Source organism: Cheilinus undulatus, linkage group 6 (assembly GCF_018320785.1).
Source record: "Cheilinus undulatus linkage group 6, ASM1832078v1, whole genome shotgun sequence".
Taxonomy (NCBI): domain Eukaryota; kingdom Metazoa; phylum Chordata; class Actinopteri; order Labriformes; family Labridae; genus Cheilinus; species Cheilinus undulatus.
This window is the reverse complement of record NC_054870.1, coordinates 12,850,376-12,874,944: the sequence shown is the minus strand read 5'-3', so window position 1 is coordinate 12,874,944 and position 24,569 is coordinate 12,850,376. Positions and strand designations below refer to the sequence as shown.

Here is a 24,569-nt window from a genome sequence, read left to right as displayed (position 1 = left end):
CACAAAAAAGTACTTCAAGTTAACTTTAAATTCCTGCCTATCAAAGTTGTGTCAATTTAAGCAACTGAAGTCCATATGGAGTCCATCTGGACCTGCTGTAACTCGTTTAGTTGCAATGCTCCTCCACTTGGTTAGGTGGTGCTGCTGCGAAAAAACACGGGCCCTGGTTCTACAGTACTGAATCTGTGGTCCTGAAACTGCTGCCTGCTAGCCTGCAGATACATACTATTGGCCTTGAAGGGGCCTATGTCAGGCTGAACAGCTACAGTGGACCCTTTAAGTTTCCTTAAACTAATGCCATTAAATGCTTCACATCATTTTGTTATAAATAAATATCATTGCATGCTGTTGCATTCTGGTAATACAAGAGTGTTAAATGTACCCCCCCCCCCTTTTTTTTTTTTTGTATGTTTTCTCACAAAAACCAGGTTTCAGTCTGAAGAATGGAGGATTTTTTCATGTACTACTCCTCACTGAACGAAAGCTACAATCACAGCTCCATCTCTGATGACTACAGTGACTATGACTATGGAGACTATGACCACTTGATGAACCTTGATTTGATCCCGCGTGTAATGACATACGTTATCATTGGGGTTGGCATGCCATTGACCCTTGTGGCCATTTATTTTGTCTTTTCTCTGGTACGTATTATAACTCAGATTTAATGATTGACTCTCTGTGTCTGTCTGTGTCTGCCAAAAACTCTTTCAGTAAAGGAGGGATAATATTGGATAAATGTTATTGAAATTTCCTGTCTTGCAAGCTCAGTAAGAGAAGTATAAAGAGTGATTTCTTGAAAAATAATTTTAAAAGGTGCTTGTCTTGATAACTTAATTGCTTTACAAAAGCTACCAGTGAAACCCGTCACTGTGGCACTTTAGTCATACATAATTGTGTATTTTTGTCTGTATGTAAAGAAAATAGTTGATAGAGTTAGGTCAAAAGAAAGAGTAGATGAAGCTGGAGATAGTTTGAGAACTTTCATCTGTGTAACATAGTCCCTCTCTTACCTTTACTCGAATTTCCCCTTTTTAATCATTAAATTCAAGAGGCATCTGGCTGCAGCCCTCGGGCAAACCTCTACGCTGGGGCGTTCGGCTGGAGACCTCTACGGTGGGGCGAAACCTCTTCGCTGGGGCGTGACGTACATTGCCCAAGCCATGGACCTCTACACTGGGGCGTGACGTATATCACCCGCGATGAAATTTCAGCTCTATCCGCTTGCCGACAGGCTGACCCTAAATCTAAACAGTCGGATTTTAATGCCTAAATCTAACCAGTTGGGTTTTAATAGCGTAGACCAATACGCGTGGGAAGCGCCCCAGCGTATGGGTCGGCGTCTGCTACTGCACGGTCCAGTGTAGGGTCGGCGTCTGCACACCCCAGCGTAGACCACAAAGCCCCAGCATAGGGGGCTGTGCTAATGTGTCATAAGCACAGCGGTGTAGTCATGCTAACAACAGCTAACACGCTGCACACCCCAGCGTAGGCTTGGGCAATGTATGTCACGCCCCAGTGAAGAGGTTTCGCCCCACCGTAGAGGTCTCCAGCCGAACGCCCCAGTGTAGGGGTTTGCTCGAGGGCTGCAGCCAGACCCTCTTGTTAAATTCAGTGACTGCTGAGAGGAAAAGCCAGGTGAGAGTCTTCACCCAGGGCTCACCAGTCAGTTATTATGGTGTGGCCTCTCCCAATACCAGTGACAACCAGTTTTCTCTTTGATTCATGTGACTGCCTGTCATTGGCTGTAGTTTATATAGAGGTGTGACCACTGCTTGTTTGTTAGCTCTGATGAAGACCAACCTTGTCGGACAATTATTTTGCCGTTATAATAAACAATTTTTACATATTTCCTTCCTCCAGTGTTGTAGTCAAGTCACCAAACCTCAAGTCTGAGTCGAGCCTCAAGTCCCCAGTGTTAAAGCCCAAGTCAAGTCCAGGTCACCACAATAAAATCAGAGTCGAGTCCGAGTTGAGTCCCCATTACCTGTGTTTGAGTCCTAGATGAGTCCTCAGTATCTAAATCACAGAGCCAAATTATTTTAAATTATCAACCATTTTTAAGCCATTCCAGCTTCATAGGTAGGCGTCGTTGATGTGTTTCATTAATGTATGAATTTCTTCAACTTGTATTTTAAAAAAACCAGAGGACGAACAAAACCAAACATCTTCAACCCAGTGGTCGAGTAGCTTTTGAGACAGGGTTAATTTTGACAGTCGTTTTTACGTTTAGTCTTAGTTTTAGTCCTTAGACAAAATTGGTTTACTTTTAGTCACATCTTACTCCTGTTCACACTTCATAGTTTTAGTCTAGTTTTAGTCAATGAAAACTCAAAAATTCCAGTTTTAGTTTTCAATTTTGGTCACAACAGTTTTTCTCTCTAAAAAGTGTTGTTAAAATTAAATGAACACTCACTTTGTCCTATCAATAGCCTACTTGTAATGATCTGAAATAAACTGATATAAATACTAGCATACATTAGATAACTGACTTTGGGATAAGGATTACTGATTTTTATTTATATTGGTACTCTTATTAATACTCCTTAATAATCACACTCTTAATCAATAATATTAATTATTTTAACAGGAATATGTGTGTATTTCAGATGGAAAAAGGAGACAGCATGTTTTTAACTGAACTCATGCTTTATATACCGTATATCTTATACTTCTAATTTAAAAAAAAAACATCGTATTTATTTGTTTATTTATTTATTTATTTATTTATTAGGTTTATATGATAGGGGCAATGCAAACTATATCTTGTTCAAGCACGCTAAAAGTCACTGATGTTTCACATATTAGAGATTATAGCTTTTACTAGTTTCCATCTCCTGTCCCTAGTTAGGCTTTCAGAAAATGAAAAAAAGGTAAAAGTAAAGATTTCTTCAGATTTCTTGCTTAAAACAGAAATTCCGATTTTCTCCAAGTGACATTTGAACACATAATAAAAAGGTTTTAATTCATCCCCTTTAATGGTCAAAAGTCTGAGCTGTATCCAAACACATCATAATTTTAGGCATGCATAAAATTTACGTTACAAATCAGAATTACCTTGCAGTATTGTCTCTTTAACGCAGATCTCACCTTTGGATTGATATTTTTTTACTAAGGGGACTGACTGCAAGGTTTAAGAGTTTTCAGGAGGAGAGGAGGATTACTGCACATTAGCAACAGCAGCTAATATGGCAGGTCTAAGCTATTCAGCAGCTGATGGAGTGTTTTAACAATTCAAAGGTAGGCTGACCACATTGTAGCCTAGTTTCTTGTAAAGACCACCGCTGGAATACAGAGAAGAGCTACAGGTTTAAGCCTCCTATCCACCTATCAGCTCCTCTCTCTGTCACACTTCTCCACACACCCAGGAAGATGCTTCATGTTAAGAGTGCTTTGGTTTCTTTCTTTTTTTTAAATTCAATGACAGAAGATGTTGATTTAAAGTATCATGTATTCAATTTTCCTGTTGGGGTTTTAATGCTAGGTTTTGGCTATTATTCAACCATTAATAATTATGGTTATTATTACTCACATAAATAGATAAAATTATAGAACAAGGTTAATAATTTATGGGGCACCACCCTGAAACAGGGAACAACAACCAAAATCAGCAAAAATCAGTCAGCATTATAATTAAAATTATATTATTTTCAATTATTTCATAAATGTGGATATCAAATAAATAGAAGAAATCAAATTTTACACTTTGGACCCCATCAATCAACAATAATCACAGTGTATATGCACAACAACCACAGTTCAAGTTCACACTAAATCTATAATGTAATCAATTGTTATAATGGCACCTAATTCAACAAATTACTACTAAACTACTAAAATAAAACAGATTAACTATTTACAGGCAGAGTAAAGCATGACAAATGTGTAAGAGAGAGAGAGGTAGAGGAACAAGATGGCTGATGGTCTTAAAATGGCCCGGTCACACATGTGACCAAAGAAGGAGGACTTAAAACAGAAGACGGAGAAAGAGACTTTAGCTCTCAGCTACAAAATCAGAACAATAACTTCAGCACACAGAAACCCAGTGGCTGGACTGTGATTAAAGGGGCAGTTACACTGGTTTTTTTGTGTAGATGAAGGCGCTGTACTGGACATATGTGGACACCAAGTTTCTGCAAGTGCTCCTAGGATAATGTGTCTCCTAGGCCTCCTCACTCTTTGTTTAAAAATTTCTCTCCAAAACTACTTCTACTCAGGCTTCAGAAAGCCCATGTGGGCTGAGTCTTTGTTCATGAAATCCACCACATGACTTATTCCTGTCCTCCATCTTCCACTCGGCTGCCAGCTGAGAGGAAGATCAGGAGAGCCACATCAATTAAGCCACATCTACTTCCTGAGAGGGGCGGAGTCAGAGAGCTCAGTAACATTTAAAGCCACAGACACAGCAAAAGACCAATACTGCAGAGTTTTTTCAGCAACATACTTCACAGGCATGTTTTGGTGACCTCTGAGACTAATATAAAATTGTCTTAAAAAGTGTAAAATATGTGACCTTTAAAACAGGAGCAAAGAGCCACATTGCCATTAGTAATCTAAGGCAGCAGTATCCTGTCAGCAGTAGTGTATGTGCACGTCATTTATCACTCTGATTGACCCATCATGAATGAGACAGACAGAACTTCCCTCCAGTTACCTTTCGAGAATTTTCTAAGTCCTGCTATTCCTAAACGCTTTCTGTGAGAGTGTTCCCAGTTGAATGTGAAATATATTCATGCAATGGATATATGAGGTGATCTGGTGTGTCCAGTTAGCTGTTTACTGCCAACAGGGCTTTATGTTTTAAACTTTTGGGATCCTTCATTTCTCAAACGACAGACATAAGGGACATCACAGTTACATACCTCAAAACCTATAAATCCACAGTTCACTCAGGCATTTCAACAGGCATCCCAGGCAATTGCAGTCAGCCACATACGAGGTTTTTACCTGGCCTTGTTCAGTTACTGACTGACAAATTTGACATGAAATGATTTAGGTGATGTGTCTTTACCATGCATGTAACTGAAATAAAAAAAACAGTAATTTATTTTTGCAACTGTTGGGCAAAGTATAATGGCATACTTAGGAGAAAGAAGTCTTAGACAATGTTTTACACCTTCCGGTTAACTGTGTCTTCCTGCAGGTGCGAAATGATCACCTTGCTCCCATCTACGTCATCAACATCATGATTTCTGACCTCATTCAGTTCTGCTGTTTGCTCATCACTGAGGTAGCACCTTGGTACTGGGACTCATACATCGCCTCGTATACTCGTGAAATTGGTGTGCTGACCAGTGTTGGCTTCATGGTGTGTCTCTCGCTGGAGAGGTAGGTACTCATAACCCCGGATGTGTGTAACTGTTTCTGTAGTCCATGATTATAATTCTGATGCTATTCAAAGACAAGGTGGCCATCCTACAACTTTGCATGCTATAATTTCAAATGTCCTACTTGATGGGATCAGCCACACTTAAACAGCAGCCTTTTGAAATAATACTTCAACAATCACACATAAAAAAGGCATTTTTATACTTCAGTCGTTTTGTCTTTGGTCATTCTTTTTTTCAATTCGCTTTCCTGTTTTATAGTTTTATAACTCAAATTCCTACAGCAGTGATTAGTTTAATGTCCAAGTCCATACACTCTTTTTTTCATACATCAGTTACATTGCACAAAATGTCCCTTTTTAAAGAAATTTACTATATGAATATTGACTCCAATTATTTCAGGTTATGTTTCTTATTTTTCAGGTATTTGGTGATCGCCCACCCACTGTGGTACCGTGACAAACGATCCATTAAACTCACTGTGCTGGTCTGTCTCATGGTCTGGGCCAGTTCCATTGTAATTGTCTTGTCATATGATTTTATGCTCATTGCTTTCCTCCTTCCCTTCCCGCTGCTTATTTTCTTCCTGGTTGGGACCCTCAGAGCCCTCTCCTCTGTTGCCTCAGTCCACTCTGATGAAAAACGACGAATTGTGGGAACTTTAGTCCTGGTTCTGCTCATGTACACACTGTTGTTTCTGCCCGTCATCATTCATTTCCTGCCAAAGGAATCTTTTAACTTCACTCAGTTTTACACTCTGTACATCCTGGCTGACATTTGTCTAAGATTGAATCCTCTTGCAGACTTAATCCTGTATGTTTTCATGAGGAAAGGGACCATAGATAGGTGTTTAACCCGTGTGTGTTGTTGCAGAATGGAGAGCAGTGATACTGTAACAACAGTCAGTGGTAGAAGTACATCTTCTATGTATGTCTAAGATGTTCAGCACTCTGAACCTGAATTAGGTGACAATTGCAACAATTTGGAACAAAACTGATGAACTAATGACAACTAGTAATAACAAAGCTGAACTGGATACAGCGGACCAAACAAGGCTCCATTAGGAGACTTTACTCAAATGTATTAGTTCACAGAAATATCTATAACGTACAACCAATAACCACTATTTATGACTACTTAAAATTATTTGTTACCATAGTAATGCCCTGTTTTGAATTATATTAAAGTACAGAATTTATATTTTTGAATACTGTTACCCTCTTAAAATAATGGCCTAAGACATATTTTCAAGTTTTTCAGGAGACAGAAAAAACTGAATCAAATATAAAGTATCTGATATTTATTAACCATTCCACACAGTAAGTCAACTATGTAATATAAGTGGATTTGATGACTTAGGCCAATTTATGGACAGGCTTTTGTAAATTAGGGAATTTGGGATCTGACTTAGACCAAATTACTTCTGGAAAAGCAGAGTTGGGAGTAACATGTTACAGTAATTTCCTTACTTTTTATGGTAACTAGAAGTGTATCGTGTTTCTTTTTAAAATCATTAATGCGGTTATAATTACAGATAATTTAAATCACCAGTTACTCATTATTTTTACAGCTGAAAACTCAATGATAAAGGTTGGTAAACATCTAGTTCAATGGACGATGTGATGGAAACATAAGCACAGCAGCATCTTGGGAGAAAGGACAGAGCCGCTGCAGAATGACACAAACAAACACAGACACTGAAACACACACGCACACAGCATGGCTGAGCACTTGGGCGTGAGATCTCTGTCTTGGAAATCCCAGCATTATTTTTCCCTTCTCGGGATAAAGAACACGAGAGCAAACTTTTCCATTGCCAAGAACAGTTATTCTAACCTCACATAGTGCTGAGTTAAACAACACGCTTCAGCTAAACTAGTTTCCAGAAAGCTCAATGCTGCAAACACCAGTAACACAGGTGCAGATCCCATTAAGTTAGTAGGAGCCACTCCATGCAAACAACCAAGGCTGGATTTTAAATCACTGCCAGCTGCATAGTGTGCCACCAAGCAAGCACTAAACACCCACACATGAGTCATAGTGCTGAGCCAAGTTGAGTTTGGAGAGCAACTTTTTAATTCAGTCTCTGTTATGACCTGTGAGTAGGCTACAACCGTATGCCTTTATCTGTCATATTTCCATGGTTTTTATCCATGTCATACACTGGCAGTCAGCTGTGTTGAAAGTGAGGTTTGGGTGCGAGATAGAAGGGGGAGGGATTGGAAGGGGGTGAGCAAGCAAAAGAGAATGAAGCAACAGGCGCTGATCTGAATCATCAATATCCCATTTAAATGACTTGGAATGATGCGAAATTTTGCATAAAATCGAATCTGTAATATAGTAAACCTTTCTATTTACCAATAGGAAATGAGTCCTGCACCATGGCAATAACTTCACTAGCTAGGTAGAATTAATCCATCTTAAAAAGCTGATAAAATGGCCTAAGTCACACTCTTGACAGGCTATTATACTACAGGGGCAGAATCACATGAGCTGTTCAACTGAGGAATTAGGTGATTTTACCAGATGTTGCCAGCATCATGAAGAGCTGACTGAGGCTAAAAACATATTTATTTATTTATTTATTTGGTAAAAAAAATGACTTAGGCCATGATTTTATGAAGGTGACAACATAACACACCAGTGTGAAAAATCCATCATTTAGAATTGTCAAAAAAAATCAGCATTTTCAAACATAGTTTATTTCATCCAAAATACATTTTCTACAGCAGAATTTTGAGCACAGCAAACCAGCTGCTGGGATTTTATGCACTGTCTCCAGCTTCTCTGATGCAAAGATGCTGCAGAGGATATGGGGCTTGTTAGCTGTTAGCATTAGCAGCATTAGCTCTCAGTGTCTGTAATGTTTACATGACAACACTACTGCTGCTGTAGATTGCTAATGATGTGTCTGAAACACTAATGTACTGATAGAAAAGCTTTAACATGCTGTGGAGTCTACAATCCCCAGGGTCAGAGGCCTGACCAAGCGTGTATGCTAAGAGTGCTAAATGAAAGTAATGTAGTCCAGCCTACTTCAGGAACGTGTCTAAAGCCAGAGATAACACCTACAGCACCAACCAGAGTTAAAATAAGCAGAACAGTCAACAACTGCTGACACGCATGATTATATAAGATCTGATGTCTGTTTAATGTCAAAGAGTTCTGCTACAGTTTAACAAGTGACCGTGTTAACTGGTGACTTTGTCACCTGTGGTCGTCATAATAACAGATATCAAAAGGGTCATTTCATTTTGTTCTAATCAAATTCATATCTGCTATGCATCTTTTATGTTACAGAAAACTTGGAAAAAAGCAGATGCTTTTTTCCAAGTGATGAACATCTGAGAGAAAGTACAACACAAGATCTAGACAGGAAAAAAAACACCAGCAAGTGCCACAGAGTGCTTGAAGTCCAATCAGATACAGGTGCTGCTCAGCAGTGCCAGTGCTTTTTTAATTGAGAACTAATAATAAACATCAGAAATGAAACAACTAATTTTTTAACGTGATGGGGTTTTCTTTTACCTTTTTGATTATTCTGATAAGTCTTTCTTACATATGTTGTACAACTTCTTACAGCTATCAATATTTATTTTCAATATATCCTAGAGGAATGTTATTTTTGATCACCTGCCACCAAGTCATCTTAATTTACATGTTTATTTCTGCTCTGTATTTCCTACTGAGATAAAATCCTGATGAGTCTTTTATGATTTAGATCTGTCAATGAGGTTTTCATGAGTGTTTTTTGCATTCTTCTTTTGTTAGATGTGATTCAAATCAGGGGATTTTCAATCAGCCAGCTGCTGTGTGCTGTGAAATATGGATAAAGTTGGTTTATACAGTCATGTGCATACATTTTAGACATGTAAGGTGCTAAGGATTCAGCTGTTGCTGATGTGCAACAACCCAAGGCTGGAGAGGGGGGTTTGAGCAGCCAGAGTCAAACTCAACACGAGTGACACACACTTGTTGCTCTGCAAATGCCTGCAGTTTTCGGGCCCTTGGGACAGCCACAGCACTACCTGGGGCTCGTGGCAACCCTAACTACCCATCCAAACAGAAATGCTTACTCCCCACATCTACCCCTTACTCCACCCTAAAGATGTGGACTTTATCTTCTCAACAGATTGTTTTCCCATGCCCCTGGTAACATGCGAAGACATCCAGAGTACGACCGAGGTTATGTCAATCCTCCTTCCAGCCCTCAGGCAGATTGCTAGCAACATCTGTGCCTTACTGTCACCAAAACATGCCAAAACTTATGCACAGTACTGTACATATATTTATTCTTTTGTAAAACTAAAAATTTAATAAAAATGTGTTGAACTGAGAAATATCTGTGTCTGACTTCCTTAATTAAAGCCAAATAAAAGTCTCTGCAGTTTCACAAATCCCTGTGGTCCAGTTTACATTAGAGCCTTGTTTGCTCTCTGTCTTACTCAGGTCTTCCTCCTCCCTCTGCCTGCAGTCTGTACTGAGGAAAGAAGGAGAGGGTATGTGGAGGAGCAGCTGGCACACTTTCTTAGTACATGGCTAATTCTATCTTCTTGTTTCTTTTATTGCTCCCCAAGCAGGTCTTCTTCTTTTTCCTTTTCAATACCACTTTTGGTGAGTTTATTTTGAGATTAGGAAGTTTTAGGGGCTGCAATTGACCAGGGTGTACCCTGCCTCTCACCCGATGACAGAATGGATAGGCTTCAGCCCCCCGCGACCCCAATGGGATAAGCGATATAGAAAATGGATGGATGGAAGTTTTAGGGGAACGTGCTGATATCTGAGGCCTGTTGCTGGGTTGGCTTGGTTACCTTTCCATATTGATTTTATTTTTCTAGGCCAGCGTTTCCAGACAATTTTACTGGGTTTTTGTGTTTTTGAGCTTTTAACAGTTCATATGAAAATCTCATGCTGATACTATAGAGATGTCACTTGTTTTTAATCCCCAGTAAATGTTTAAGGCAATGCTAAAAATGTTCAACATTTGAAGTAATTTGGATCAGAAATTTTCTAAATTGAATGTGTAAGAGGAACTTTCTAGACAAATGACTGGGCTATTGTCATCCTGCGCCGTCTTAAAATCATGCAGGCCCTGCCATCTGGATTTAATAAAAGCAAACATACAAACCTGCAGTTACCAAAAAGCTGGGACATTGTGTAAAATGTGAATAAAAACATAACTTTTCTGCCTTTATTCAACTGAAACACAATAACAAGATTTTTCATGGTAAAAATGAACATTTTTGGAAATAATACACATTTTCTGAATCTGTTGCCTGCACATGTTTCAAAAACAAACTGGGACAGGGAAAGGAAAAACACTGAGAATATTCCGCAGATAAGTAGGTTAACCAAACAGAGCGCTCCCAAACTATGTGAAGGCCTGGGATCGTTCATGACCACTCCCTGATAGATATGGGCCACTGACACCCCACTCCCAATGCCCTGGGGCCCCTGCCCAAAGTCCTATATTTAAAAGCTTTTTAAGGGTTACTGTTAGGGTTAGGGTTGGCGTTAGCCAAATGGAGTGCTCCCAAACTATGGAAAGGCCTGGGATCTTTCAGGACCAATTCCCTCATACATACCAGCCATGCAAACCCCACCCCAACACCCTGGGGCCCTCCCCAAAGTTTTGCTTTATTTGTCTCATTTAGAATTACTGTTAGGACTAGGTTCGGTGTTAGCCAAACAGAGCACTCCCAAACTATATAAAGGCCTGGGATCTTTCAGGACCACACCCCTTAAATATGTACCAGGTCAAATTTGAACACAATACAAGGGTGAAAAGCAGGACTTTAGGGAGGGGCCCCAGGACATTTGGGGTGGGGTTTGCATGGCTGGTGTATATGAGGGGGGTGGTCATAAAAGATCCCAAGCCGTCACATAGTTTGGGGGCGCTCCGTCTGGGTAAAACTGACTCTAACCTAACCCCAACAGTAACACTAAATCAGTGGTTCTCAATCTTTTTTCAGTCGTGTACCCCCTGTGAAGTATTTTTTCAGCCAAGTACCCCCTAAACAGCACAAAGCTTTTTGGCCAAAAATAAAGACATTAAAGAGTGCTGTGACGGCTGTCTGATTTATCAAACTTTGTAAACGATAAACAATTATGAATTACAAATATTTTTTTCAAACATTTTAAATGTTAAAATGCTTGACTAAATTCATGGCACATCTTCTCATCACTAAATGTGGGAATTCAAATTAATGTAGTGAAAACAATAGCTGGGTTTCCGTTACAGTTTTTCACAAAATAAAAGCGATATTCCTTAAATTTTGAGTAAATACAATTGCGCTTTGAATGCGTTTCCATTGAAGAGAGTTTTGGGCATAGGCCTTGCAATTCTCGTAAAATCTCATCTTGTGTGAATCCGCTGCAGGGAAGCTAGACACTCAGAACCTGTTGCGTGTTGGTACAGTTTTGGTTACATCTAAGGCGGTTGCCTTTATAATTTTGAACAAAAGACGAAGGCAACGGATGATAGTTCAGAGATAAAGTCCGTATGTATGGTAAAAGTCACGCATAAGGCTAGAAGTATGATGTTAAGAAAAGTCTCGTCTCTTCTTCTGCCTACATGCACCGCGCCATGTTGTCTTGAAGTGACTGGTCACGTGACACCGTACGTCATGTCCCGCGATTTGTAAATGCGGTAAAAGTGTTTCCATTGCACTTTTGCAATTTATTTCTATATCGAAACACCTGAAAAACTTCCTCATGGAAGTGTAAAAACTTTTTAGTGATATTTTAGTTTTTTTTTTTCAAAATTCAGGTGTTTCCATTACCAGTTTTTTATTTCACTATTTCAATTTTGTGCATTTCCAAGCGTAATGGAAACCCAGCTAAATAATAAATAAATAAATAAATAAATAAAACCATTTAAACCCAGAGGTGTGCAAAACTCTGCTCGGCTGCAGTGGTCCCTCTGGAACAATTTGGAAATGAAAACATAGGGCTAGAGAGAACTAAAAACCTGTAAATAATTAACTAATGATAAAAAAGGCAGCTTAGTGCCCCTTTTTAGGATCATAATAAAGATCTCTTCTCAAACTGAAATCATGAACTTTAGTTATAGATCAGCATTTCTTCACAAAAATAAATCATGAACCTTTTTATGAATGGAGTGATTGTGAATACAGTGATTGACAGGAATGTGCCAGCGTGGGTCAAACCATTCTGCCAACGGGGGAGCCTCAGGGAGTTTTAGGGTCATTAAATTTAATTAATTTACAAAATATAAACTCCACTTCATAAACTTAAGTCCTCACTCCAGATGCAAATTTTTGGTTCAAATTATTCACAAAATATTTACATTTCAAACCTGTAGCGAATCAATGCAAGCTTCAACACCTGCAACACCATTTCTCAGTGTGACATTGCTGCAGATATTTTTTTAAAGTTTCGCTCCGATGAGCACACATGGTGGTGGTGCCGATTTTTAAGGCAGACAGAGGAACAAAAACGTCCTCCTCTCCAACACCACCTGATGTTTGATATCTCCTCATATCTGTCTGTAGTCAGTGCTTGTGTTTTTGCCCCATGTAGCCTGGTAGAGAGGGAGACAGGCAGCAGGCAGCCAGACATGTCCACATGAGCGCAAATGCGCTACTCCCACAGCTGGAGCTGTTTCTAAACTAATAGGACTTTATTCCAGTGAAATATTTACCAACACAGTCTCCTCTGACCTCAGAAATATGACTTAAAAATGCTACGGATCAACCAGCTGACTGAAATGACTCCTCTGACCATTCTAGAACACAAACAGATGAGCCAATCTGTGCGCTGTGGGTGAGTTAACTCCTCTCACAGCGACCCTCAGCTGTGCCCTTATTACTCTTATTGATCATATTTGACATAGAATGAATGAAAAGTCAGTCCCTACTCTTACAAACTTGGCTGGCACAGTGAATGAAACAGTGAAACTAGACGGCACTGACAGCCTGGCTGTGCGTAAAAATGCCGCGTTATGCACGGAGTGAAGGACAGAGAGGGATAAACCTCCTTTTATCTTCCGCTTCAATAAATATCACTGTTTATCAGAGGACAGAGAAAACACAACGCAGACGTTCGCAGCACGAATGGGATTTTAGAATGTACGTAATATACTCGCAAAAATGTGTCGCTCCTGACATGCATAGAAAGGCGCTATTTTCTAAAAAAGCAGGAATATATTTTAAAATTTCACGTACCCCCTAGAGTGCCTTCACGTATCCCCAGGGGTACGTGTACCCCCATTTGAGAACCACTGCACTAAATGAGCCTTAAAAAACCAGGACTTTGGGGAGGGGCCCAAGGGCTTTGGGGGTGGGGTTTGCATGGCTAGTATAGATGTGGGGAGTTGTCCTGAATGATCCCAGGCCTTTACACAGTTTGGGAGCACTCCTTTGGCTAACGCTGACCCTAACCCTAACAGTAACCCTAAATGAGACTGAAGAAGCAGGACTTTGGGGAGGGGCCCCAGGGCATTGGGGGTGGGTTTTTTGAGGCTGGTATATATTTAAGGGGTGTGGTCCTGAAAAATCCCAGGCCTTCACATAGTTTGTGAGCACTCCGTTTGACTAACGCCCAACCTAGTCCTGACAGTAACACTAAATGAGAAAAATAAAGCAGGACTTTAGGGAAGGCCCCAGGGTGTTTGGGGTGGGGTTTGGATGGTAGGTGTATATGAGGGGAGTGGTTCTAAAAGATCCCAGGCCTTTACATAGTTTGGGATCACTCCGTTTGGCTGACGCCGAACCTAACCCAAACCCTAACAGTAACCCTAAATGAGACTGAAGAAGCAGGACTTTGGGGAGGGGCCCCAGCGCTTTGGGGGTAGGGTTTGGGTTGCAGGTATGTGTGAAAGGAGTGGTCCTGAAAGATCCCAGGCCTTTCCATAGTTTGGGAGCACTCCATTTGGCAAACGCTGACCCAAACCCTAACAGTAACCCTAAATAAGACTAAAATAGCAGGACTTTGGGGAGGGGCACGAGGGCTTTGGGGGCGGGTTGTTGGTTGCAGGTGTATATGAGAGGAGCGGTCCTGAAAGATCCCAGGCCTTCACATAGTTTGGGATCACTCTGTTTGGCTAACGCCAACCCAAACCCTAACAGTATCCCTTAAAAAGATTTTAAAAATAGGACTTTGGGGAGGGGCCCCAGGGCATTGAGGGTGGGTTGTTGGGGCTGGTATATATTTAAGGGGTGTGGTCCTGAAAGATCCCAGGCCTTTCCATAGTTTGGAAGCACTCCGATTGGTTAACACCGACCCTAACCCTAACAGTAAACCTTAATGAGACTAAAGAAGCAGGACTTTGGGGAGGGACCCCAGGGCTTTGGGGGTGGGGTTTTTGGGGCTGGTATACATTTAAACCATATTTAACCCTAACCCTAACAATAACCCTTAAACAGCTTTTAAGAAAAGGAATTTGGAAGGGGCCCCAGGGTGTTGGCATAGGGGTTGTTGGGGCTGGTATATATTTAAGGGGTGTGGTCCTGAAAGATCCCAGGCCTTCACATTGTTTGGGATCACTCCGTTTGGCTAATGCCAACTTTAACCCTAACAGTAACCCTTAAAAAGCTTTTAAAAATAGGACTTTGGGGAAGGGCCCCAGGGCATTGAGGGTGGGGTGTGGGTGGCTGGTATATATGAGGGGAGTGGTCCTGAAAGATTTCAGGCCTTCACATAGTTTGGGAGCACTCTGTTTGACTAATGCTGACCCTAACCCTAACAGTAACCCTTAATGAGACTAAAGAAGCAGGACTTTGGAGAGGGGCCCCAGGGCATTGGGGGTGGGGTTTTGGTTGCAGGTATATATGAGGAGTGTGGTCCTGAACTATCCCAGACCTTTACATAGTTTTGGAGCACTCCGTTTGGCTAATGCCGACTCTAACCCTAACAGTAACCCTTCAAAAGCTTGTAAAAAAAACACTTTGGGGAGGGGCCAGGGCATTGAGGGTGGGTTATTGTGGCTAGTATCAATTTAAGGGGTGCTGTCCTGAAATATCCCTGGCCTCTACATACTTTGGGAGCACTCCGTTTGGTAATGTCGACCCTAACCCTAACATTAACCCTTCAAAAGCTTGTACAAAAACCACTTCTGGGAGGGGCCAGGGCATTGAGAGTGGGTTATTGTGGCTAGTATAAATTTAAGGGGTGTGGTCCTGAAATACCCCAGGCCTTCACATAGTTTGTGAGCACTCCGTTTGACTAATGCCGACCTTAACCCTAACAATAACCCTTAAACAGCTTTTAAGAAAAGGAATTTGGGAGGGGCCCCAGGGTGTTGGCATAGGGGTTGTTGGGGCTGGTATATATTTAAGGGGTGTGGTCCTGAAATATCCCAGGCCTTCACATTGTTTGGGATCACTCCATTTGGCTAATGCCGACTTGGTGTGTACGCACGGCTAGGGTTGGTTAGGGTTAGGGTTAGCTAAACGGAGTGCTCCCAAAGTATGTAAAAGCCTGGGATCTTTCAGGACCACTCCCCACATATATACCAGCCACCCAAACCCCACCCCCAATGCCCTGGGGCCCCTCCCCAAAGTCTAATTTTTTTTGGCTTACTTAGGGTCACTGTTAGGGTTAGTGTTAATAGGTTGTTGGTGGTAGTACCATGATTGTGTTTAAAAGGAGCACTCTAAAGGGCACAACTGTTCACAATCCACATTGTGAATACTGCATTGGCAAATGCAGTTATGACCAACGTTTCTAAACAGGCAACTGCAAAGAATTTAGAGATTTCACCATCAACAGTCCATGATACCCTCTAAAGCAGGGATGTCAAACTCAGTCCCAGATGGGGCCAGAATCTGGAATTAGGTCTAACCTGAGGGCCAAACAGGGTCAACATTAAACCAAAAACTTTCAACCTTATTTTCACAAGTGATGAATTACAGGAAGTAAAAAACAACTTGGCTCTGATGATAAACACCATAAACATCAACATAAAAAAGTCCAAATGATAAGTTTACAACATCAAAATCTGACATTAAAAGGCAAACATATTAGTTCAAAAGATCAAAATACAAAATAAAAAGAGTGCCAGTCGGGGCACTGTGGGGCGAATCAACTCTTCTCAAAGTGAACCTCAGCTGTGTTGGTTGCTCCTCTTAGCAAACGTGGCCGGCAAAGTGAATGAAACAGTGAAACAAACCAGCACAGTCCTCCTGGCTGCACATGAAGGTACCCTTACTCACACCACAGTCTGGAGGGGAGAGAGGGAGAAACCTCCTTTTATTTTCTGCTCCAATATATATCACTGTTTATCAGAGGACAGGAGAAAACACTGCAGAATGCTTTTAGAATATGTATAATTTATTTGCAAAATCACATTGCTCCTGATGTGCATAGAAAAGAGCAACAAAATTAACCTCTGAAGTGTTCACATTTTTATGCCATTTTTTTGAATCACCTTTCATGTGTAAAGGTCATTAACATGACATACTTTAGAAAATGATATATAAGGAATACCTGAAGAGTTAGATACAGGATAAGAAAATGAAACTGAGACTTTAAGCTCGAAACTTGTTTCTCCGGGGGCTTGAAAAAGAGCGTTGTAACATAGCTGTATAATAGACAGATGATTGGTCCAGTCTGGTTGAAGCATTTTTTAAAATTTGAAAGGATTGTCTTTCTCGTGAGTGGGTGTGGCTTTGACTCATTCAGCTGGCAGGCCCACAACATCCCAGATCAGATTTTGGGGTGTCATTTTTCATGAGTTTGAAGCTTAACTTGATAAACTTAGAGATGTTTATCCTAACTGAAATTTGGTCTGATAGTTCATTACACAGTGGCCTGTCATACAACAAACCTAAAATACAGATTTTTATAGAACTTTACCAAGACTTTAAGTCAACCAAATTTAGCAATGTTTTGACCCCCCCCCCCCCAATTCTAATGTTATAATAAATGCATCTGAAGATAATCTCTATTCATCAGTGAATTTTTATGTATAATTGTCTAAAGCACATGCAGCAGAGTAATACTGCAGCTGACCGGCTGTAATAATGTGACTAGTCTGCTGTTTGGATGACAGCTGGTGTTAATGGGAAGCTCGCTGCTCACGCAGATTCCTCCTACCTAGAAGTACCATTTGTCAGTGTGATTTAGGGTACATTTGGCACCTTCCAATCACGTACAGGCATCAAAAAATAAAAACTTTCAAAACCCATTACTAGGGGTGGTACTTGCTTCAACTCTTCTTATTTCCAACACTTCAGATACTGCTTAACCTAATTTATACAAAACATATTAGTGTTGACCTTGTTTTAATTGAAGAAGAAATATCAATCATTTCAAATTAACTGACATTATTGTATAATTCTTTGTTCTGTAATGTTAAGGAAGAAACATCCAGATTTAAATAACAAGGCATAAGTTTGTTGGAAATGTCTTGTGAAACAAAAATCAAACTGATGAAACATAACTTTGAATCAGATGATTTGCATTATTCAAACTTCAAACTATTTTTAATGTTCTCTTCTGTTGGACTTGTTGGACTTTACATACTTTTGCCTGAAGGCTATTTTCTTGTTTATCAGGGGAGGTGATGTAAATGATCAACATATCAGATGTTTTCAGTCTACTTACTTACTGTGACCTGTTTGGACACAGAAGACAGAAACAGAAAGGTGTGGTGAACTCAATCAGACAAGGTCTTTCTGCTTCTGAAGGTAAACATTTGGCTTCTTTATCTTATATAGAAATTAATATTTAATAGTAACAACTTTAAAAAAGCTAAGTTATGTTGTATACACTCTTCTAGCTTTTACAAGAATAACATTGATTTTAATGGTTATTTAATGCAGCAGCAGTTTGAGTAGTTTCTAGATGATAGATAAAAACTGCAAAAAATAAACTGTATTTTGAGGTAATTTTTTTGTTTTTATAAAAAGCCAACAAAATTCAAATTTAGTTAGATTTTATTACCTTTGAATACTCAAGTGATTGGACCCTACACTTTCACAGGCGAGTCAAAAATGACCCATATTAGAATCATTGTACATGCATTTTTGTCATTTTGGTTAAAAGTACCAATAAAAGCTTAATTTTATTATTATTATTATTATTATTATTATTATTATTATTATTATTCATTTTGTAACATTTAAAAATAACCAGACAACTACAGACAACTAACTGAGGAATGTCAACATTTGTGTGAGTAATGAGACCGTCCAGTCATTTTGTAAGTAATCAGTGAAAATAAAAACATAATGAAACAGAAGTTGAAAAATGTCTTCTGTCATAATTCATGATTGATAAGTTCACCGATCTATAGCAATGTAAATTAATGCATGAATTCTTGGGTACACGGATACATACTATATGCAGTGACAAGTACACATAGTTTATTTTAAATTTTGTAATAAATATTTTAATTTTAAAAATATATATTCCCTCAAGGGGATGAATTACACCAGCCTTTGTGATACAAATATTACTCTTTTGTTCTGTAGACAGTTGCAGTAATCTTGTGTAGGATAAAGCATTTTGGTTGGAAAACCTGCACTTTATTTAATCCAGTATCCTGGATCATAAAAACATGTCCTATATCTCCAACAAAACAAATGGGGAAGGTGGACAATGTTGCGAAAAGAATCTTGTCAAATATACATTTTAGATAGTTGTTGAACATTTGACTTTATGCAAAAATGTCCTTTAATGACTATGTTATATTTTAAATTTAACTCTTTTTAACAATATTTTTACAACTATGGATAAAATGTACCACTTTGAATCATACTAAATTTCTCTTTATTTTTGAAAGCATTCCATGAACTCCCCTTTAGTGTCCTGCGAACACCTACTTTGGGAATCAAAGCAAAGAAAATTCATTCTTGTCATTTTTGACGCACTTGTGAAAGCATGAGGTAGCAAAATAAAAACTACAATTCATTAAAATTCAAATGAAATAATATTGGAAACACGTTTTTTTGTGGGTGGCCTGGAGTAAATAATGATAGCAACAATAATAGCAAAAATATTCCAGGAAAACAACCTATTCAGGTCATGTTTGACCCACTTGAACATCTAAGGGTAAAGAAAGAAGATTAACAAGTCTGTATATGTCAGGGAAAACAACATTTTTCCTGTGAAAATCCTGGGTATGTAGAATTTAGTATAAAATTAAGCTTTGTTCATGTGTTTCAAGTGTTTTGCAAAGGATCTGAATACTTATGTGGATGTGAAACTTAATTTTTTTACTTTCTTTTTTGTAAATTTGCAAAAAAAAAAAAAAAAAAAATCTGTTTTCACTTTGTCATGGCGGGGTACTAAGTGTAGATTAACCATTAGGCTGCAACATAAGAAAACTGAAAAAAGTGAATGAGATCTGAATACATTCTAAACACACAGTATGCTTCTTATGATATTACACAAATGTAAAAAGATGATTTTATAAGAGGACAGTAACACAAGGTGCAACAAGTTAACAAGAAAATCCTGTCCAGACATTGGTGAATGTACTGATCAGTCTGCATGGATAGAAATGTTAGACATCTGTCATTTTGTCTAAGAGCATTTATCAAAGTACAGTTTTTTTCCAAGTTAATAATGTGTTTGCAAACTCAAACATTTTTGTGATAGTACACATTAAACCAGTATGGGTGTTGGTTGAATGTCCAGGGTTGACAGCCCTTAAGGTTTTCTTTAGTGGGTGTGTATTGGTGTATGGTGTGAAACAAATAGTCAGCAGGCTGGTAGTTTTTTGGCAACACTGTTATTCTTTTAGATCTTTTGAAAGATAACCAAATACTTTTGTTCCAAACCCAATAAAATGGTACTTTTGGTGCATTTTAGGCACCAAATGTGATATCAATAAAAAACTGTTAAACTTTTTATCTCCTGATCTCATACAGGTTACAATCTGAAGAATGGCAGCCAACATAAGCAACATGTCGCTGGTGAAAACCTACTATGACAACAACTATGATTATGATGATCATGATTATAAAATCATGTACATTATATCTGACACAATATATTGGACCTCATGCATATTGATCTGCATTGACGTTCCACTGACCCTCATTGCCATCTATGCCCTTCTCTCTCTGGTACGTATAGCATGACATGTGTCAGAGTGTCTGAATGAGTCATAAATGTAAATTATTATTCATCTAAACTGATTGGACACTAACCCGTGTAGTTCCATAAGTAACTCTGTAAAGAAAGACGAAAATCAAAAAGTAGCCACCTTTTTCAGTCTCAACTAGTCTTTGAGATTGAATTGTACGGAGCCCCAGACATGACATGGTCAAAAAAATTATATTGTGGCCACAATATAGCTATAACATGAGCACAAAATACTAATTCATGGCCACAAAATTCTAATTCGTGGCCACAAAATACTAAATTGTTGCCACAAAATACTAATTCATGGCCACAAAATACTAATTCATGGCCACAAAATACTAAATTGTGGCCACAAAATACGTGCACACAAAATAATAATTTGTGGCCATGAAGTAGGTATAATGTGCGCACAAAACACAAATTAATAATATTAATATCATTCCTGGACAGCCTCCAAGTTCTACCTCCGCCCGTAAAGCAACCAGGCTCTCAATATTCTTTTTAAATGCCTCTCGGTAATAATGGTTCCTTGCAATGCCAGGCTTTTCAGAATTGTAGCTCATTCCCAGCCTAAAATAAAATTAATCATACTATTCCTGTTCATCATGTAGCTTTAGCCCCTCTACTGACTCTACCTTAGACCTTAGAGAAGGTGTGCTCGATTTGCTTACCCAGCTGTTCAGGAATGATATAAATATTATTAATTAGTATTTCATGGCCAAAAATTGGTATTTTGTGGCAACAATTTAGTATTTTGTGGCCATGAATTAGTATTTTTTGTCCATGAATTATTATTATTATTTTTTTTTTTTGCCATGAATTTGTATTTTGTGTGCACGTTATAGCTATATTGTGGCCACAATTAAATTTTTTTTGACCATGTCATGTCTGGGGCTCCGTAGAAATGTAATATTTCTGTTTTGTTTTTTTTTAACAAGGGATTCAAACTTAACCTCTGTTCAATTTTGCTTCCACTTCCACTTCTTACTGGAAAATGAATCTCCTGAGCCATAGTTCTCTGGCAGACTGCATAAGATTGTGCTCCAGGATTTTCCTATATTTTCCCAAATTCATCTTACCCTTTAACTTAAAAGGCCTTCAAGGAGCGGCTGCCAAGGAGCATCCCCACAGCATAATGCTGCCACCATCGTGCTTTACAGTGGGGATGGTGCGTTTGTGGTAATGTGCAGTGTTTGGTGACTGCCAAACATAGTGTCATGTCTGATAGCCAAAAAGCACCATTTCAGTCTCATCAAAGAGCTTTCTTCCACTTGACCATGGAGTCTCCCACATGCCTTTAGGTGAACTCTAGTCCAGATTTAATATGAGTTTTCTTCAACAGTGTATTTCTCTTTCCCACTCTCCCATAAAGCTTTGACTGATATCAGAGTCTCTCTCATCTCAGCTGCTGAAGTTTGTAACTCCTTTAGAGTATTCACAGGTGTCTTGGTGGCCTCTCTCACTGTCTCCTTCTTGCACGATCTCTTAGTTTGTGAGGATGGTCTGATCTAGGCAGATTTATACATGAGCCATATTCCTTCCATTTCTTGATGATGTATTTAACTGAACTCTGGGGGATGTTCGGTGCCTTGAGATTTTGTTCCGTGTCCATCCCCCGACTTATACTTTTCAATAACCTTTTCTCTGATCTACTTGGGGTGTTCCTTTGTCTTTATGGTGTAATGGTAGCCAGGAATACTGATTAACCATTGACTGGACCGTCCACACACAGTGGTCTTTGTTCTACAGTCACTTGAGACACATTCACTGCACTCAGGTGATCCCCATTTCACTAATTGTGACACTGCTAATACCAATTGTCTGACCCTCTGTGAATTTGGTCAGTCACTTTAAAGGAGGTGGATATTTATGCAGTCACTTGACTTGGTTTTGAATCAAATTTAGCCTCTCATTACATGGTGAGTCCTGAATTTTGAATTCCTGCAAAAAAACAAAAAACAAACAAAAACAAAAACAAAAACAAAAAACCTAAATTACATTTCCATTAAGCAGCAAAATAAAAAGGTGCTTTAAGGTTTTTTTTTTTTTTTTTTTGATGTCGTAATTGTTACAGAATTAGACAAGATGAAGCTTGAGGTTTTATGGATGAGATATGAAGTTGTTTTACAACATGTGCTGGAAAAGCCAGGCTATATATTTTGGAGGAGACTGAGGTTCAGATTTTCTTTTTCTCTTTGCTTGTTCACTTTTGTCACTGTTTCTCTACAGGTGCTAAAAAATCGTGCTGCTCCAGTCTACGCCATCAACCTTCTCATTGCCGACCTCATTCAGCTCTGCGGCATAATTGCTGACATGACATTTGATTTTAACTACAGACCTTTTGTCTTCATTTACATCTACTCTCTGATGGCCAGGGTTGGCTCCATGGTGTGTCTCTCATTGGACAGGTAATCCAAGCAAGTTTTGTCTGATAGTTGTTGGTCTGTTAATCATACAACTATGACATTCTAAGTCTAAAACCTTGTTTCTATTGTATGTAACAGGTACATGACCATCACCCCCCCACTGAAGTACTGCTTCATGTCCTCCATCAAGAGCTCTTTGTTGATCTGTGTTGTGATCTGGTGCCTTCCTCTGGTCTTTCTGCTCCCCTTCATTGCCAGGGTTAATTTTCATGTAACTGAAACCATCTTCGCCCTCTTCTTTTTCCTTCCCGTCCCACTCTTCATTTTCTTCCTGGGTGGGACCCTCAGAGCTCTCTCTGCCTCCACCTCAGTCCCTCTGAATGAAAAACGACAGAGTGTGGGAATTCTGGTCCTCGTGCTGCTGATTTATGTGTTGCTGTTCCTGCCTGGCCTCATTTTGTTCATGGCAAAAAGTGACAGAAATGATGACATTTTAAGCTACATGAACTTTGTCTTTTGCCATCATTATTCAGGTCTCCAAAACCTGCCTGTATTTTTCATTCGCTTGGGTCCACTTGCAGACTTAGTCCTGTGTGTTTTCATGAGCAAAGGAACTGTAAATCAGCTTTTGGCCTCACTGCGTTGCTGCAAAAACGGGGAACAATGATATCCATATGCCAGCATATGCAGTGTGAACGATGAAGTGACGTAAGCAATCACAAAGTCAGCTTAGGCTAAAAACATATTGTTGCCTGGACCAGTCAATGTTTTTGAAAACAAATAAATCCTTACATAATAATTTACTTTACTGGATCCAATCCAGGTTGAAGGGTTGGGTGTCAGCCATACAAAGTGATGATTTATGTTTGAAGCGTAATCATTTTTTGTCAGTAAGTGTTTGCAGCTGACATCACGCAACAGCTGAAAACTCCTGATGGGGGTAAAGAGGTGATTTCATAGAGAAACGCTATCAAAGGGCAGCTGTTTATGACCATGCCAAGCATTAAGAGTGCAAAAATAGAAACCTAATGTTGCGTTCGTGCCAGATGCCAACGACTGTGAGCACCCAAAAAAACAGGAGAGAGGATTGGCTTCCTTCTCCCACATACAGGATTTCAGTCAGTTGTTAATTAACATGGCTAAGCTCGACTACACTGAGAGGATTGCTGATTGCTGGGTGTGAATTGGGGGGGGGTTTCTCCCCCTCTGGTTCTGATAGAGACAGCCTTTTGTTTATGTAACAACTAACGAGTCATATTCATTTATTGGCACTAGTAAAGCATGCAGCTTTTATTGCCCAATCCAAAAATATGATTGCTTTAATTTTCTGCTATCCCAAAGACCCATAAATCAGTCATCGGAAGACTGATCTTTGACTTTAACGTAGGAGAATTCTCTCTTTTTGACTTTAAGGATGGATTATTATTTGTATATTGATTGAGAGAGAGAGAGACAGAGAGAGAAGAGAGCAAGAGGGAGAGTCAGTGGAAAAGTGCAGAGAGATTTTTGCTTTAAGACAACATAAAGACAATCAGATAAGCCAGGAACATTCAGCTTTAGCTCTTGTTTTTTCTTCTTTGTTTTGCCAGTTTTTGTCGAGCCATAAAGAAACGTTAATCCAGTTGTGAAATCATGTAACTCTGAGCAGGTGCAGCATCAGTGACTGTGGATGAGATCGATGAGGGAAAGGAGTCGATAAAACGTTGAGAAGTTCTTGGGCTTTTACCTGTTGAGACTTGAGTTTCTCCTCATGTAACTCTCTCTCTGTCCCTCATGGATCATCTGATGATCAGCTCAGAGAAGTTTAAATGCGCTGACATTT

The 24,569-nt window shown here is 39.3% G+C and overlaps 1 protein-coding gene across 1 annotated transcript; it reads left to right on the top strand.

The window, feature by feature from the left end:
• The first annotated feature begins 443 nt into the window (after positions 1-443).
• Positions 444-22,793, top strand: LOC121511210 (ovarian cancer G-protein coupled receptor 1-like). Its single transcript, XM_041789810.1, has 4 exons — positions 444-644; positions 5,144-5,328; positions 5,751-6,219; positions 22,611-22,793. Exons 1-4 carry the CDS (start codon positions 444-446, stop codon positions 22,791-22,793), a joined length of 1,038 nt encoding a protein of 345 aa, XP_041645744.1.
• The last annotated feature ends 1,776 nt before the right edge of the window (positions 22,794-24,569 follow it).

Excerpts from the sequence above, each read along its gene's own strand:
- LOC121511210 (XM_041789810.1), top strand. The coding sequence starts at position 444 with ATGGAGGATTTTTTCATGTACTACTCCTCACTGAACGAAAGCTACAAT. Across the intron at positions 645-5,143 it reads TTTATTTTGTCTTTTCTCTG|GTGCGAAATGATCACCTTGC; the intron begins GTACGTATTATA and ends GTCTTCCTGCAG. Across the intron at positions 5,329-5,750 it reads GTGTGTCTCTCGCTGGAGAG|GTATTTGGTGATCGCCCACC; the intron begins GTAGGTACTCAT and ends CTTATTTTTCAG.